This window comes from Eumetopias jubatus, unplaced genomic scaffold (genome assembly GCF_037043125.1).
Source record: "Eumetopias jubatus isolate StellerSeaLion01/CBP00866 unplaced genomic scaffold, mEumJub1_p1.0 scaffold_8, whole genome shotgun sequence".
In the NCBI taxonomy this organism is placed as follows: Eukaryota; Metazoa; Chordata; class Mammalia; order Carnivora; family Otariidae; genus Eumetopias; species Eumetopias jubatus.
The window spans coordinates 50,333,555-50,349,777 of record NW_028274814.1 but is presented as its reverse complement, the minus strand read 5'-3'; the positions used below and the strand labels follow the sequence as shown (position 1 = coordinate 50,349,777).

The 16,223-nt window shown below is 44.8% G+C and overlaps 1 protein-coding gene across 1 annotated transcript in view; it reads left to right on the top strand.

Moving 5' to 3' along the window:
- The window catches only part of GRIN2B (glutamate ionotropic receptor NMDA type subunit 2B), a 286,176-nt gene that overhangs the window by 235,365 nt on the left and 34,588 nt on the right, over nucleotides 1-16,223 (top strand). The window contains exons 4-8 of the mRNA XM_028119794.2: nucleotides 1,132-1,334; nucleotides 2,104-2,275; nucleotides 2,495-2,648; nucleotides 6,157-6,282; nucleotides 8,840-9,069. Of these exons, the coding sequence (XP_027975595.1) occupies nucleotides 1,132-1,334; nucleotides 2,104-2,275; nucleotides 2,495-2,648; nucleotides 6,157-6,282; nucleotides 8,840-9,069 (885 nt within the window). The remainder of the gene's footprint in view (nucleotides 1-1,131; nucleotides 1,335-2,103; nucleotides 2,276-2,494; nucleotides 2,649-6,156; nucleotides 6,283-8,839; nucleotides 9,070-16,223) is intronic.

Below are 16,223 nucleotides of genomic sequence, written 5' to 3'. Positions count from 1 at the left end.
TAGTTGATAATTAAGTAGTTTTGTAGTCCCGGTGCCACACTTACGCTGCTAATTTGCATTGCTGCATGGAGGAAATTACAGATTCGGAAAATGCAGGAGCTTTGAATCCATAATTCCTGGGGTAATTGAAGATGTTTGGTTATAGAAAATGAAAAGGTGTTCCCTCTTCAGGAAACTCAAGGGCAGAGTGAGAACAAGAACCCACCAACAAAGTCCTACAGATTCTATTATAAAAATAGGAATGAAAGGTTCTTCGAAAAGATAATGGAACCCACACATTTCTCCTGATGATTGGCAGCAGGGCCACCATGTGAATGATTCTAGGGGGCACCCACTTATCACACTGGACTATGTTTGAATGATGCTGCCTGAAGTTGGGGGACATAGCCTGTACACACAGAAAGACCTATGTGATTCATCCCACCCAACCCAGCAGGTGCATATCTGCCTTGACCCATGGGATTCACCACCAGCCCAACCATGCTTCCTTCCCCAGCTAAGCTAGCTGCATCAGTATTCTTTAATCCTGACTTATCATTTTATTCCAATTCAGATCTACCCAGTTCTCCACATGGCTTCCCACTGGACCTCTGTTACAAGCCAAAACACATCCTTCTGGCTCATTTGCTCCAGTCATTCTGTTGACCTTTCCAGAGCTATTTGCTGCTCTCACTATCATGCTCCTTGTTAGAGTTAAGTAGGAAAAAAACCGCCAACCACTCAAAGCAGGAAACTCCAGCATCCTCCCAACACTTGTATGAGCTTCTGTGTTAGCACTTACCATCTATCACTGTAAACATTTGTTTACTTTTCTGACTCCTTCACTCAATGTGAGCTTGATGAAGGGCAGAATGATGCTTTGTTGAGCCCCAAGGTTTTGCAGTGTGCCCAGCACATGGTAGATACTCTTTTAGTGTTTGGTAAGTGAGTGAGCAAATGAATATATTACCTTTCTTAGACATGGACATGGTAGACTCCTTTTGAGCATACAGGTTAAAAAGAATTTCCCCTCTACTACGTTCAATGCCTGCGACTGTTTACCTTTGTTTAATAGCTTCCTGGGTGATACCAGGAGAGGCTGCTGAGGCCTCTTGCCAGTGGTTTCTGAGTCTTTTGTTTACCCCTGTGCAGGTGGGCAAGTGGAAAGACAAGTCCCTGCAGATGAAGTACTACGTGTGGCCCCGAATGTGTCCTGAGACAGAAGAACAGGAGGATGACCATCTGAGCATTGTAACCCTGGAGGAGGCCCCCTTTGTCATTGTGGAAAGTGTGGACCCTCTGAGTGGAACCTGCATGAGGAACACAGTCCCCTGCCAAAAACGCATAGTCTCTGAGTATGGCCCCTTCCCCAGTGCTCTGGGTGGCGTGGGATAGGCACATTTAATACGGCTGTCAGCACCTTCCTGGGTGGGGACCTGAGGCATAGAATGAATTGGGCACCATGTTCAATTTTCAGTTGCTATTGAGCAATGGAATTACTGAGCAGCCCTGTGGTTCTGTCCAGATCCTGACCTGGGAGACTTACTGCTAACTATGCTCAAGTATCTTTGGCTTTGCCTGTTCTCAACAGCCAGGACCTCAAATTTATAGAGATTCAAATTTGCATTGGTGTTGAACCATGTTTTCTTGAGCCATTGTGCCCGGAAATTTTGAGATTTAGAAACATTTTTGGAAACAGGTAAAAATAAGCTGCTATCCCATTAGAAGTCAGATAATGATTCTCTTTGATAAGGATGGGAAATGCCTGGAAGAGAATACAAAAGGGTACTTTTTCTCTATCTCAATTTGGTGCTGGTTAAATGGGTGCATTCAGTGTGTGCAAATTTATCTAATTGAACCCTTAGGGTAGGCGCACCTTCCTGATGTACATTATACTTCAAAGGAGCACTAAAAAATGTGAGAAAACATGGTTCAATATGATGAGCTAATGAAAGAATCACGATTCTGTGGTCTCATTTATTTCCTCACTCAGGTCTGATCTGAGCGGTGAAGGGGAAGACCTGCTTTTGGGTTGGAGTTTTCATGGTAAAGGGTAATACCTGCCTCTTGTGTAAAGCCTTGTTTTGTTTTGTTTTGTTTTGTTTTGTTTCTTCAACTGGTTAGGAATAAAACAGATGAGGAGCCAGGTTACATTAAAAAGTGCTGCAAGGGGTTCTGTATCGACATCCTTAAGAAAATTTCTAAATCTGTGAAGTTCACTTATGATCTTTACCTGGTTACCAATGGCAAGCATGGGAAGAAGATCAATGGAACCTGGAATGGTATGATTGGAGAGGTGAGTGTCAGAACATCAGAGCCATTTCCATTTTTCATGTATTTTGTTTCCTGCCAATATAAAAAAAAATGCTCCTCTATAAATTTTAGGAAGTAGAAAATAGTGAATAGACTTCCCGTTCCCACTCTACTAAGGAAACCGCTGCTGGGCTCTGTTCTCCATGCGGCAGCCCCTTGCCTTCCCGAGCCCTCTAATTGGAGCACTGTGCATTTCTCCCAGGTGGTCATGAAGAGGGCCTACATGGCGGTGGGGTCGCTCACCATCAATGAGGAGCGATCTGAGGTGGTCGACTTCTCTGTGCCCTTCATAGAGACCGGTATCAGTGTCATGGTGTCACGTAGCAATGGGACTGTCTCACCTTCTGCCTTCTTAGGTAAGTGCTATGCTTGCCCGTGTGAAGCACATGGACATAAGGACAGGCACTTGGTGTGCGGATCAAGGGCAGGAGCACGTGGCCAGGCTGTCTCAGCCAGGAGTTGGTTTGACAGGAGCTTATTTAATTTGGGGGACTTCAAAATCGATTATTCTCAAACATGAACACTGAAAAATACCCAAAACCAATAGGACAGCATATGACCCTGTAAGAAAACAGTGCTGGTTGGGCGCCTGGGTGGCTCAGTTGGTTGAGCGACTGCCTTCGGCTCAGGTCATGATCCCGGAGTCCCGGGATCGAGTCCCGCATCGGGCTCCCTGCTCAGTAAGGGAGCCTGCTTCTCCCTCTGACCCTCCCCCCTCTCATGTACTCTCTCTCTCTCATTCTCTCTCTCTCAAATAAATAAATAAATCTTTAAAAAAAAAAAGAAAACAGTGCTGGCTGGGCAGTCAGGGCTCCTACTCTAGTCCCATTCCTGCCACTTACTCATCACTTGACCCTGAGCAAATGTTCTCCATCCTGGGACTCAGTTTCCTTCATCCATAGAAGAAGCCATTTCAACCAGCTGATGTCTGCGGCTACTTCCTGCTTTAATAATCTCTAATTCTTGCTATCATTGAAATACTTTTTTAATTATCTTCAAGAATTGAGCTCCATGCTCCCAAAAGAGGTTTTCTGTTTTTACATGCATTTTTCTGAGCTTTGTCAGATACAGCTGATCCGATGCTGCCTTCCACTCTACCCCGTCCTTCCTTGTTCCATTCTGTACTTCCCTACTCTCCAGCATCACTTTTTGTGTTGAAAACCTTAGATACGATATAAGACCTGGTGAGATAAGGCCAAGATTTCAATTAGATGAGCTCCTTTGTGGGCTCTTACCCCATATTTTTTTGCAGGGGCCGTGAGAGCAAGGGGTGGGAAAATAAAATGTCACCTTGAGAACAGGACATTGGGCTAGGAGACAGGAGGCCTGGCTTGGCCATAAACAAACCATAAGCCCTTGGATGAGTCACAAACTCTCTGAAAGACATCAACTTTGTTTTTTTCTCCATGAGGATATTGGAATAAACCTTGACTAATGTTTCTTTAAGCTCTATTCCAGTGGGCAAGGGGGGGAGGGGAAAGTTTTTAATTAATGTACTATAAAGTGGAGTTATAGGTCCCATAGAATTTTTCCATAAATTACTCAAGTTTCTCAGCTAGCCTGCGTACAGTGAGGCGGATTCTGGCCCTGCCAATTTTATGTGAAATGTTATTAGATAGCACACACACTATATGCATTAATCCTCATAGCAGCTTTATGTATTTTATTTGCTTTTTTCTTTTGCAAGGATAATTGGAACATTAAGAGATACAGACACAACTACATTCTCATTCTTACCCATCGGTATAGCACTAACCTCAATTTCTGAAATGGAAGAGCCAGTGATATATCAGCATAGCCCTAGAATGACATGGCAGGGCCAGGCAGGGTGTGTGTGTGTGTGTGTGTGTGTGTGTGTTCAGAGGAGAAGCAGTTATTTGCAGGGGTAAAAGAAGCCAACATTTATGGAACACCTGTTATGTGGTGTTCCAAGCATTACTGTACATTCTTTTGTTATATTATCTCACTGATATTCATCGATACTATTATTATACCCATTTTATGGCTCGGGAAACTGAGTCTTAGACCCGGTAAGCAATTTTCCAACAACCTGTCAGTTCACAGCTGACAGACCTAGGATTAAAGCCCAGATGTGGCTGCCTTCAGAGCCTGTGCTCCAGTTCTCATGGGGACATTTCAGAGTGCAGCTCCTAAATCAAGCACCGATGTGAAGGGCAGAGACAAGGAAGTGATATAATACAATGAGAAAGTACAGACTTTGCCCCAGAAGACCTCAGATTATAACCTGGCGCTGCCACTTTCTGAGTAGGAACTTGGAAAAGACCTTGACTTCTATAAAATAGACAGGGTAATACCATAATGAAAGGGCCATTATAAGGATTATATAAAACATATGGTGAAAGTACTTTCTAAATCGTAAAAACCAATACAAATGTCTGTGATATTTTGTGTACAGAAGGTTGCCCTGGGCTCCATGGGGGAAAAGAAAGCCTGGAGAGGATGCTTTTACTCAGTTATTCCCTGATCTTAGTCAGCAATGAAGTCAGGGTAGGACTGCAATCAGTGAGAACTGAGGGGGTGGGGGGCTTCCCTGCTCCACCATATAGAGGCTTTGAATTAAACCTGCTGCCCTCACGTCTCTGGCTGCCACTGAAAGGTTTTGCATTTCACGGTCGGTATGTGCCTTATCAGGGTCCTTTTTAAATTGTCAAGTGACCAGGTTTTTATCATTCCCTTCAAAAGTGCAAAAGTAAAGTAGGTTTCAAGTAAAGAAAATATTTTCTAATTTCCAGCCAATTTTTCTCCTTTCTCAACTTCATCTTTATTAATGATTTGGAAGATGGAAAAAACAGTATGTTAATTCACTTAGTTATGAGTTTACAATGTGATGTGACAGCTAAAAAGGCCAGAGCTATTTTGAGACACAATTGAGGGAACATCGTATCATGGGAATGCATAGCAATTGTCCCTTTTTGTAGGCCTTCGGAGAGGTGGCTCTTGGAATACAGTGTTCAATTTCTAGACACCTCCAAGCCAGAGAGCTTGAGATCCATGGAAGGGATTCAGCAAGAATGATTAAAGAAACTAAAGAAAGCACATGGAGAACATTCTTGCTCTCTTGCCTGGTTTTATCCCATCAATGCTTTCACTTGGTGTGAGGGAATAACTTGTAGTTGTTCTGTTAATTACAGCTGAGGCATGTTCCCTTGTCACGGGCTACATTCCCACTGTTACAGATACTGATTGTCAATGTGGATGGATTTTTTTTTTTTTGACATTGACTCCTATTCTCATGCCCTAATGTTGCCCCATAAAATACACCATATCCAAGTGGGTTGTAAAGTAAATGTAGACTAGGAAGTTTAGGAGAGTTGAGGCAAGGGGGCAAAAGAGTTACTCATTGGATATAGTTATTACCAAATCAAGTCAAGCCTGAAATAGCAACTAACATCTGTGGAGAATGAATTTGCACACAAGGTTCGGAAGCATTGGTGAAAGCTTTTCCAGGCCTCCATCATGTGGTGTGACCATATAGGGGACAACATAAACCAAGAACCTGTTCCCTATGATTCACTTACCCCAATCTAGTACTTCTTGCCGATGAACATTTCCTGGCAATAGCAGAAACTATCTCAGAAAGTTCATAGGCAAGAAGCTCTTCTTTCTCATGTGTTCGAAAGAAAATAGACCTTGACCTGCCCATCAGGGCAATGGAGACACTCAGACACAGCCTGTCACTCCTCCCTGACCCAGGCCCTGGCTCTCAGGAGAGACGCAACACACCTGTGGTTTGTTTCCCCCCAATAAAATACACGTTGCCTGAGCAAATTAATACGCAAATTAATCAGAATCTGTTTGTTCTCTGTTTTAATTCTGAGCACTGATTTTTTTTTCCTTCCCCAGAGCCATTCAGTGCTGACGTATGGGTTATGATGTTCGTGATGCTGCTCATCGTCTCAGCCGTGGCTGTCTTTGTCTTCGAGTACTTCAGCCCTGTGGGTTATAACAGGTGCCTCGCTGATGGCAGAGGTAAGGCCAGCTACGGCTATTACATTTCTGCATTGTCGTCTCTTGTTCTCCATTCTGAGTCTCTCTACTCCTCATTTGGTGTCTGCCTGCTCCCTGACTTACCCATTTCTGAAAATGAACCTTCAGCCTTCTATGTCAACAGCTAGGCAACTAATTAGAAATACCCCAATTAAGAGGTTAGTCTGGATCTCTGTGTCCCTCGCTGGCAGAAGCCTCACCCAGCGAGCCCAGTTCTACCCCAGGGTAAATGACAGGGAAGCTGGTCGTAGATTCGCCTAGCATAAACATGTCAGAGGAAACTATTTTGATAACCTTAGGCTGTGAGCAGTCTGTTTGAACAGATGGACGAACAAGGCAGATATACTCCATATATTAAGAATAAAGAAAATTAGGCTGCCCCGGCATATATGCAGGGTAGTTGTGGCTGAAGGAGTTCTCCACTTCTGAGGTATAAGATCTCCAAAGCCTATGACCCTGGCGCAGCTCCCCCTGCCAGGGAGTATAGACATTGGGTGGTTGAAATAAAATGGCCAACAGGTAGCGATTTTCACCCATAGCTACTGTTGGGGGCAGTCCAGTTTTCTGGCTAAGTGGGTCCAGAGACATGAGAACTGCCCATGTGTTCGAGGCATTTATGAGTCTTCACAAAACATTTACTAGATTCTTAAAGCGGGGCTTGGGACCCCTATAAATAATTCATCCGAAACTTTCTGAGAATCCCAGAATTAGGAACTACTATACTTTTTTCTGAGTTTTATTCTGAAATTATGCCTCCAAGAGGGAAGCCTTTTTTAACCCCAGCTACACAAAGAATGATCTGTGGGGCACTTAAAAGACAAAGGTGCTTGGACCTAATTTTCTAATATTCTGACTCACTAATTCCAGGGTGGGTCTTGGACCACTACTATGTTTCAAAATAGTGGTTTTCTACCTTGGTTGCAGGTTAGAATAACCACCCACCACAATTCAATAAGAATCTTTGGGGCTGGGGGGCTAGGCAGCAGTGTTGTATGAAAACTCCCCTAGTACTTCTAACAGTCCAGGTTGTGAACCACTGATGCCCTGAGGCATTTCCGGGTGCTGACCTACCTTCTTCTTCAGCTTCTCCATTCTGGCCTGGAAGTTTGAATGTCTCCACAATATGGTGCAGTCAGGGGGCTTTGTGCCTGTGCCAAAGGGTCTTCCAGAAGCCATGACCTGCTCCCTATCCCGAGGGGCATTAGTAACAAGCAAAACATCTGAGAAACACCTGAGTGCGTACATATGTTGACAGCATCAAGAGCTCAAGAGAGTGTATGTTGTCCCTTCACCTTGAAGAAAATTAAGGAGGCAAAAAATCCAGCCACAAAATTCAAAGCAAGGGCTTACAATTACTTAGGCGACCAAGAGGTGCCTGTCTTCACGAAGGAATTCCACATGGGACCGCTTTAAATATCAAGTCTCCTTGGGGCATTTTACAATGTACAGAGCTTTGATTTATGAACAACTTTGGAGTTACACATCTGTTCCATGAAATCAGGCCCACGTGCACAGATGTGTGCACACGGTTAGATACGAGGCTTGACATGTGTAGTCACTGATTTAGTTGTCAGAGCAGATGCTCTCAGGATCACAGATAACGTCGTAAGACCTGTGCTAATGTGTGGTGAAACTGTGCAGGCAGATGTTCGTTTCTGCAGTGGAGGGACTACATGCAGACTCAGACATCAGGCGAGATTTTGCCATCGCCAAGCATTGAAAGCAGCGAGGCAACAGTAAATCTCTGGGCAGAAGCCTTGGCACTGTGAATGTAAAGGTCGGGTGGAGGAGGGTCAGAGACGGTCTGCCTTTCTGCCCTCAGATAGCGTGGCCAAGCCAGGGGTCTGTGACTTCCTCCCTGGGCTTCCTGATATTCTTGTACACAGAAGCTACCGTGGTTGGAAACCCAGTTGGGATGCGTTGGCATTGGAGTGGGGTCGAGGTTGTCTTGGAAACATTTGGTGCTAAGTGCTAGAAGCTAAAGAAAAATTAGGATAAAGGACATTCAAAGCCATCTAGCATCCGTGTGGATAAAATTGTAGGAGGTCCATGCCGAAGGTAGAAGAACATTCCATATGATTCTTGTTGACCTTTTTTGAAGTTGAAATCCTTTCTTGGCAGATACAAATGGAAATTTTAGGGAACAGCAGTAATGAGGATGTGCGTGTGACAGTAATGGGGTAGTTGCCTTTGTCATTCAGTTTTCCTGTGGTCTTGAGAGTCTTGTCTACATGGGGGCAGGAAGCTGGCTCTTCCAGTGCCCTGGCTGAGTCATGACCGTTAGTTGAAGCAGGATCCCACACACACCCCAGGCTCCTGGATTTTCTTCTAAAGAACCTTCTTCTGCCTTCCTGGGGGGTCCCAGAAGAGAGGCACAGACTCTCAACTTAAAAATGTCTGCCTCTTAGTTGGAGGGTTTCCTGCTTTGAGCAGGAACTGACCAGCTCTGTGTATTTGTCTCCACAGAGCTGGTCTCTCTGTTTAAATAGGACCGGTGACTCCGTCTTAACTGTCTGTCCTTGTCTTTTCATCATGACAGAGCCAGGTGGCCCATCTTTTACCATCGGCAAAGCTATTTGGTTACTCTGGGGTCTGGTGTTTAACAACTCCGTACCCGTGCAGAACCCAAAGGGCACCACCTCCAAGATCATGGTGTCGGTGTGGGCCTTCTTTGCCGTCATCTTCCTGGCCAGCTACACTGCCAACTTAGCTGCCTTCATGATCCAGGAGGAGTATGTGGACCAGGTTTCCGGCCTGAGTGACAAAAAGGTAAGAGGACCGTTTGAAGCCTCCCATATGTCCCCTCAGTCCCATTCTGAGCCCACACTCAAAGTTCTCCTGTACCTGTTAATTTTCTCCATCTTTAGAATCAGCAGTTCTTTCCTAATGTCTCCTTAAATTGGGACCTGGGAGCAAACATCAGTTTCCCTACCGAAATAATAGTACTTCACATTCACTTGCTGATTTGTGAAAGGTTGGCACCAGCAGTCCCTGGGCTGCAAATAAGGGGCTTGGTGTGTTAGCGGCTTCCTGAGCCTGCGGTACCTCCTGCTGAATGTGCTTGGGTGGCCTGCCAGCACAGGGCTGCCTGTTTGGTGTGTTATTAGAGGGCCGCTCCCTGCACCCACACCGAGGGCCCTGGCCCATTGTGGCCTCCGTTTTCCTCCAGGCGGGTAGTTCACATTGTTCCCGAAGAGAACTAACTGCTATTTAACTGATGACTGCCCTGTGTGGTGCTGATGAATAGGTAGCCCCCATACCAATTGAGGCCTCCCTGCTGAGCTGTACAGTTGCGAGAAGAAGGAAAGTGTCCACTGGTTTGCATCCTCTCTGGACGAGGATGTGCCAAGCCTGTCCTAAATACCATATTCTCTCGGCCTGCCGGAAGCATCACGGTTTCTGTGGGCGGTCTGTCTCCTGAAACAGTGATCGCTAGGATAGTCCGAGCTGAGTGAGAGGACCTACCTCCATGAGGTGTCCGGTGGAACTCATGGATGCCCCACATAATTCTGGGAACTTCCACCCACAACACATTTCCTACACTGTTTCCTTAAGATTTAGAAAACGTGATTTCCCACCCCTCTCCCCAGGTTGAAGCTATGAGGTATGGACAGATGTGTGTTTAGAACAGATAGGTCAGAGAGTTAGTGATTTCTAACGTGGAGTAGGTTTCCCCCAGATAAAACCTTAAACCCTTAACAGATGTTTTGAGAAGAGTATGAAGGAAGAGCTAGTCTTTTGGGGGGCCTAGGTTCTGATTTCTCCATCTATTCATCTGTACTCACCAAGACACACAAAAGCCTGTGAGGAAGGTAAACAAGCTTCTAAGGGAGTGAAAAAAAAAAAAAATCTCTAAGTGCATATATGGATCACTGTGTTTACCTTTTCGTGTTATCTCTTTCTCTGACTCGTCTTCCTTTATTTTCTTCTTTATTTTTAAAAATAATACCTCTCTTTGTATTTCCTTCTACCTTATTTTTAGGTTTTTGTTTACTTCTCGCTTCTAATGCATGATTTATTATTCATTTATTCATATATTCATGCATTTAATACTTCATTCATTTTAAATATTTCTCTTTGTTCCTTCGTCAACATCTTTCATCATTATGATCCTGGCTCAGAAAAGGTGAATTACATACCTCCCTTCACCTCCTGTTACATCAATTTTTGTGCCTGTTTCTACAGCCTGTGCAGTAGTGTGTTTAATAACAACTACCTCCTTAGGGCTCTACACTTGAATGTGGCGTAGGTGAGGTAGACCATGCCCATCCTAAAACAGGGATGTGGCAGCAGCATGGTAGACCATGTCCTCACACATGGATTTGTCAGAGGTATGGCAGACCATGTCCTCACATCAGGCTCTGCAGAGGTTTGGTAGGTCATGTCCCCACCCACAATATGGCAGGACCATATTGCCATGCCATTAGTAATACGGCAGAGGTACTGTGGACCACAGTCCTTCTTGGAGCTCTGGGCTACTAAGTGAAGGTTCCACATTTATCATTTTGTTTTCTTCAAGTATCTCTGAGGATTGCTTAGGACACTGTATTTATCGTTCCCATGCATTCATGAGCCACCCGGCAACAACTGTACTATCTTCTATTTGAGATAAGCCTAATTAAGATGCAAGGAGATTGTTTTCCCTTTTGTGGTTTTGAATATATTGCTCGAGGCTGCTTAAACAGAGAGGTTGCGCACCTGTCTGTCCTCCACACCATGTTGGTTATGTTCTGAAAAGTTAGATCCCATCCGTTCTTTGCTTAGAGAACTTCAGTGGCTCCACTGTGTATAGAATAAAGACCTTTTCCTTGATTGCTTCTGAGGGCCTTCACACGTGATTCCCAGTGGGCTCTAGCTGTCCAGGGTGGTCAGCCAGGCTTAGGCTCTTGCAGCCCAGGCTTCCTTGACTTCTCATCCTTCGGGCCAGGCCTCTCTATCTGTGCACCTGCCTGGGATGTTCTCCTGACTTCTTCACTCACCAAACTCCTATGGAACCCTCATGGCCCAGATTAGAGGTCGCTTCATTTGTGGAGCTTTCCTTGGCTCATCTGGACAGTGAGCCATTCTCTTCCTCTGACATGGTAGTCTTTCACCCCTTTATTAATAACCCCTGTCTTCCACATGGTCCTGTCATAATCTGGACACCTGGACCTGACTGGACCTCCCCCATCTGACCATGAGCTCTGTTGGACCATGATCATAAGTTAGTTACCCTGTTTTGTTTTTTGTTTTGTTTTGTTTTGTTTTAAAGTCTGTGGGGAGAGGGAAACAGGGCATATTTTTGTAAGAGCCTCTCATGCAAAGCAGCAGACTAAGCATTATAGGCAAAGAAGGCAACAAGAGAGCAAGAACCCTTTAACAACGGTCTAATTTGAAAATACTTGAAAATGGGTATCAGATACGTTTTAGAACTTTGCAGATGACAAAATCGTAAAGCGTAAGCATCCTACCAGACAGTGTCAATATAATTTACATAATTATAGAAAACATTTAAGTAACTAATGACATATAACACACATCAGTGTCAGGAATGCTAATATAAATCAGAAAGAGGGTTTTCTGAAAGTGCACTTAAAATGTCAAAATTGATATTCGTTTCCCTTCACAACACCTTAAGAAAACAAAGTCTTGGGCCTGTCTTTGCACGACAGCAAGTGTATTCTGTGAATTTAGAAAAAGAAAAGGTAAAGAATGAAGTCGTCAAGACAAGGAACATTGAGAATAGAAATGAGGTGATTTTGAAGATTCTTTTTTCAATGGAATTAAATTTTCATCAAGGAAAATAACATTTAAAATAGGAAAGAGTTCTTAAACTTGTTTTGACTGTCACGGATGGCATATCTTCCATACAACTCAGATCAAGTGATAAATATCTTGGAGTGATGATGAGAAGGTATTTATAGCCATTAAATTTATATATCTTTAGGAAATTATCTTCAATTTTATGGCAGAAAAGTGTTTTCCAGATCTCATTTATGGTAAGGTACAAAATCAGAATGTTCAGAGTTAAATTTCCATGAAAACCTATTTTGGGGCTCCTTTTCACTGGATGGCTTCCATCTTGCAGTAGCGCATTACATCAGTGGGTTCAGAATTATTCCACTACATGCTGTAACTAAATATGGGTGCAAGTTCTAACATTTAGCAGCCCTACTGTACATTCCACCAGTTCCCCCAGCGGGAGGAGAATGTAAGGAAGCTGGTGACCTCTTTCTGCTCTTAACAAAGAGCTCCCCATGCTCATTCTCCCCTGTCTCACCTCCCCAGACGGATTTCTCATTTTGCAGTCTGCCAACCATAGAAAGAGCTTGGCCACCAGGTGAAGGAAGGGACATATTTGCTGGGCCCTATGTACATTATGCATGTTACATCTATTTTATATGTGTCCTCTGCATATAGGTATGACTATTCCCATTTTACAAATAAAGACCCCGAGACTCTGGGAAGTTTCCGGACTTCCTAAAGTCACACATTCTCAAGTGACAGAGCTAAAGGTTTGCGTCCCTGTGTGTTTGACTCTAAAATCACTTCGCCAAGATATCTCCCTTGTAGCTCATCCTAGACAAAGTTATGATGTCTTGAAGGATTGGTATTGACACCCCTGCCCCCACTTTTTCATTGAATTTTCTATTCTGTCATTTAATGAGTTTCTCTATCAGTTTCACTTAACCCTGAGGTCACCATATGCTGCCTCCACCAGGACTACTGTTACTACGGATAATGGTAATAACAATCATCATCATTATTAATACAACTTCAACAATGCTATCTCTGCTCACATTTTTTTTTTCAGCTCGTACAAGCCAGGCGTAAGGCCAGCTGCATTACACAGAGGATCTTATGTAATGGTGCTATTAATGTTTTGATTTGTCGATGAGGAAACTGAACCTGGGAAGGGTTAAGTCATTTTCCTTCTGATGTGCTTTGCCGCCTGTAGCCCCTAAACAGTGTGCCATCCTGTTCAGATCCCAGGGCTTAATATTCATTCATCATCTTTTTTCCTATCCTCCCATCTACCTTGTCAAAGCATAACAAGTTAGATCCTTTTCCTCTACCAAAAAGCAGCTGTCTGATGAACTGATCCACAATAATTAGATAGTATTTTAATATTTTCACTTTCTCTTTTTAATAAAGATTTTATTTATTTATTTATTTGCGAGAGAGCATGAGTGGGGTGAAGGGGCAGAGGGAGAAGCAGACTCCCCGCTGAGCAAGGAGCCTGACATGGGGCTCGATCCCGGGACCCTGGGATCATGACCTGAGCCGAAGGCAGACTGAGCAACGCAGGTGCCCCTCGTTTGCACTTTCTTTAAGAAGTTTTTCAGAGGCATTCCTTTAAAAAGAGAAGGGTGGTGATTTCTAGTACTTGTACAGGCTAATGGCCCACGCATTGACTTTAGCCTGAGCCTAGTGTGACCCTGAGCTTTAAGCCACTGTTGGAGGGTGGAGAGGAGCGGAAGCAGGAGAGAGAAGGAGCGGCTCTGGGGCCGTGGGGTGAAGGAAGCAGAGGTTGCCGTCTGACCATTGGGTTCTCCAGGGTGTTTGGCGGCATCCTGCTTCACGCATTCCTACCCCCAATGTCATATGTACCCACTGTGTATTTTGCAGTTCTTGCCCTCAAGGAACTGTAGGAATTTTTACTGACTTTAAAATGTGCAAAAGGTGCCTGTCTAATTAACGAGGGCAACCACCTTTGCCTGCAACACTGAAGGTACAATCAGGACAGACTTCTAACAACTAAATGAGGACCCATGGCTTTTCTAGATAATGATTATTCTGTGTGAAGTCCCATAGCATCTTGAAGTCATCTCGCATCCTTTTGGAAAAGAGACCCTGTAGGACTTTTAAATCAACATGCAAACAAGTCAGTACACATTCTGGAAGAGAACCAGCCTGGTGATAAGCATATTTACACCACGGTACACTGATAGGTAATGATTGGATGGTATTTGAGCATGTGTGGAATTGGGCCCTGTTCTTTCCACTGTCCAGATGTGTCTTCCTTGCCCTATTCATTTTAGGCTGAAAGCCAGTGAGAGACAGCTGACCTCAAGCTTGATCTGTCACACCTTGGTCCTGGCGCAGACCTTCTTGGTCCGATCACAGACTACTGAGGCAAAAATAGCTTACTAGGGAAAGTGGCAGGCGTGACTAATGAGCCAGGGAGCTAGAAATGTGCACCTGGACTGGACCTTCAGGTAGCTGCGCAAACTAGGCTGTGATTTCTTACGTGGGAGCGCTGTCAAGCAGCTGGCCCTCTTGTAGCAGCTGACCACGAGCAATTCTGGAGGAAGTGATAAGAAAAGAAAACTCCCCCAAGCCTGGGAGGACACAGGGCACAGGGCACGCCTGTGGCAGGGAAGGGACACCTGCCCCTTTGTCTCTCAATTACCAGAACCAATCTGACATTGTACATGGGCCACTACCCCAAGTACTGAGCCTCCCTCATTCCTTCCAGGCTGGACTGCACCCAGATGCATCCAGAGCAAAGCCTGGAGCTTGCCCAGGCCTAGTGCTCTTGCTAAGGGTCGTCTCTCACCACTTTGCTAGTGTTGTTTGAGAATGAGACTACTTCTGCCCACTCCTAATTCCTGAGTCCATTTTTGACTTGCCTGGACGCCTTGACTGAGGCATCTAGTGGGGCTTGGCAGTGGTCACCCTCCCAGTCCCAGGATGCAGATGGCTACCGGGCTCCCAAGGAGGGGTCCAGAGTCTCCTTTCTCTCCTTTCCGTGTACCCCTTCACAGCATCAGGCTTCACTGTGTCCTCCTCTCCTTGAGTGACGGCCTGCTTCCTGACTTTCCATGGCTTCCCGCACAGCACTGCTCACCCCTGACCTCTGCTGTACTGTTGGGGCTTATCGTGGGTTGAATGGGCACCCCCCCCACCCCCGCTCCCAAAAGATACATTCATGTCCTAACCCCTGGATCCTGTGAGTCTTACCTTTATTTGGAAAAAAAAAAAAAAAAGATCTTTGCAGATGTAATTAAGGATCTCAAGATAAGATCATCCTGGATTATCGGGGTTGGTGCTAAATCCAATGACAAGTGTCCTTATAAGAGAAAAGCAGAGATTTGACTCAGAAGAGACGATCAGGAGAAGGCAGAAGCAGAGATTGGAGTGTTGCAACCACAAGAACCATCTGGAAGCTGGAAGAGGCAAGGAACAGACTCTCCCCTAGAGCCTCTGGAGGGAACACAGCACTGGCACTTTGATTTCGGACCTCTGGCCTCCATAACTGTGTGAAAATAACTTAGGGTTGCTGTAAGCCACCATGTCCATGGTAGTCTGCTTATGGCAGCCCCAGGAAACGGATACAGGGCCTTCTATAAAGGCCTATGACTGCTCTCTGAGCTCCCCGCAGACGTTAGACTTCGGGGTGTCTCCTATTCGTCTCCATCTCCTCTGTCAGCGCCCAGCTCCACCCTTCCGAAGTGGGTATTTCTTACAGCAGCATCCGGTTCAGCTCCTTTTCTCACGAATCTCCTTTGCTTCAAAGAATTGATCTCCATCACACTGAAGATTTGCAGAGACATGTTGTACACATCACGGAAGTCTTCTCCATGCTCTTGAATTTTAGGGAGATAGTGAAAAACCCAAGTGTCCTTGAGGGCTCCCGTTTGCTCTGTCCTCGAGGCTGAGGACTATTAGTCTCTCGCGGCATGTAGAGTGTTGGATGTGTGCGCACTTCCCACGAAATCTCCTACTAGACCTCTTCATAGTAACATCATTGTCAAAGGGGATTGAGGACGTGTTTTTGTACGCTATATCATTTCCACAACTCTTTTCTAGGGACAATATTATTAATGCACCCCTCTCATATTCTGGATTGTGTTGCATTGTTCAAATCACAGAACTGGAAGGGACTTTATTTGATCATAAGGCACAGGGGACGTCTTTCTCAATAAAGGTAAACAGGCGTC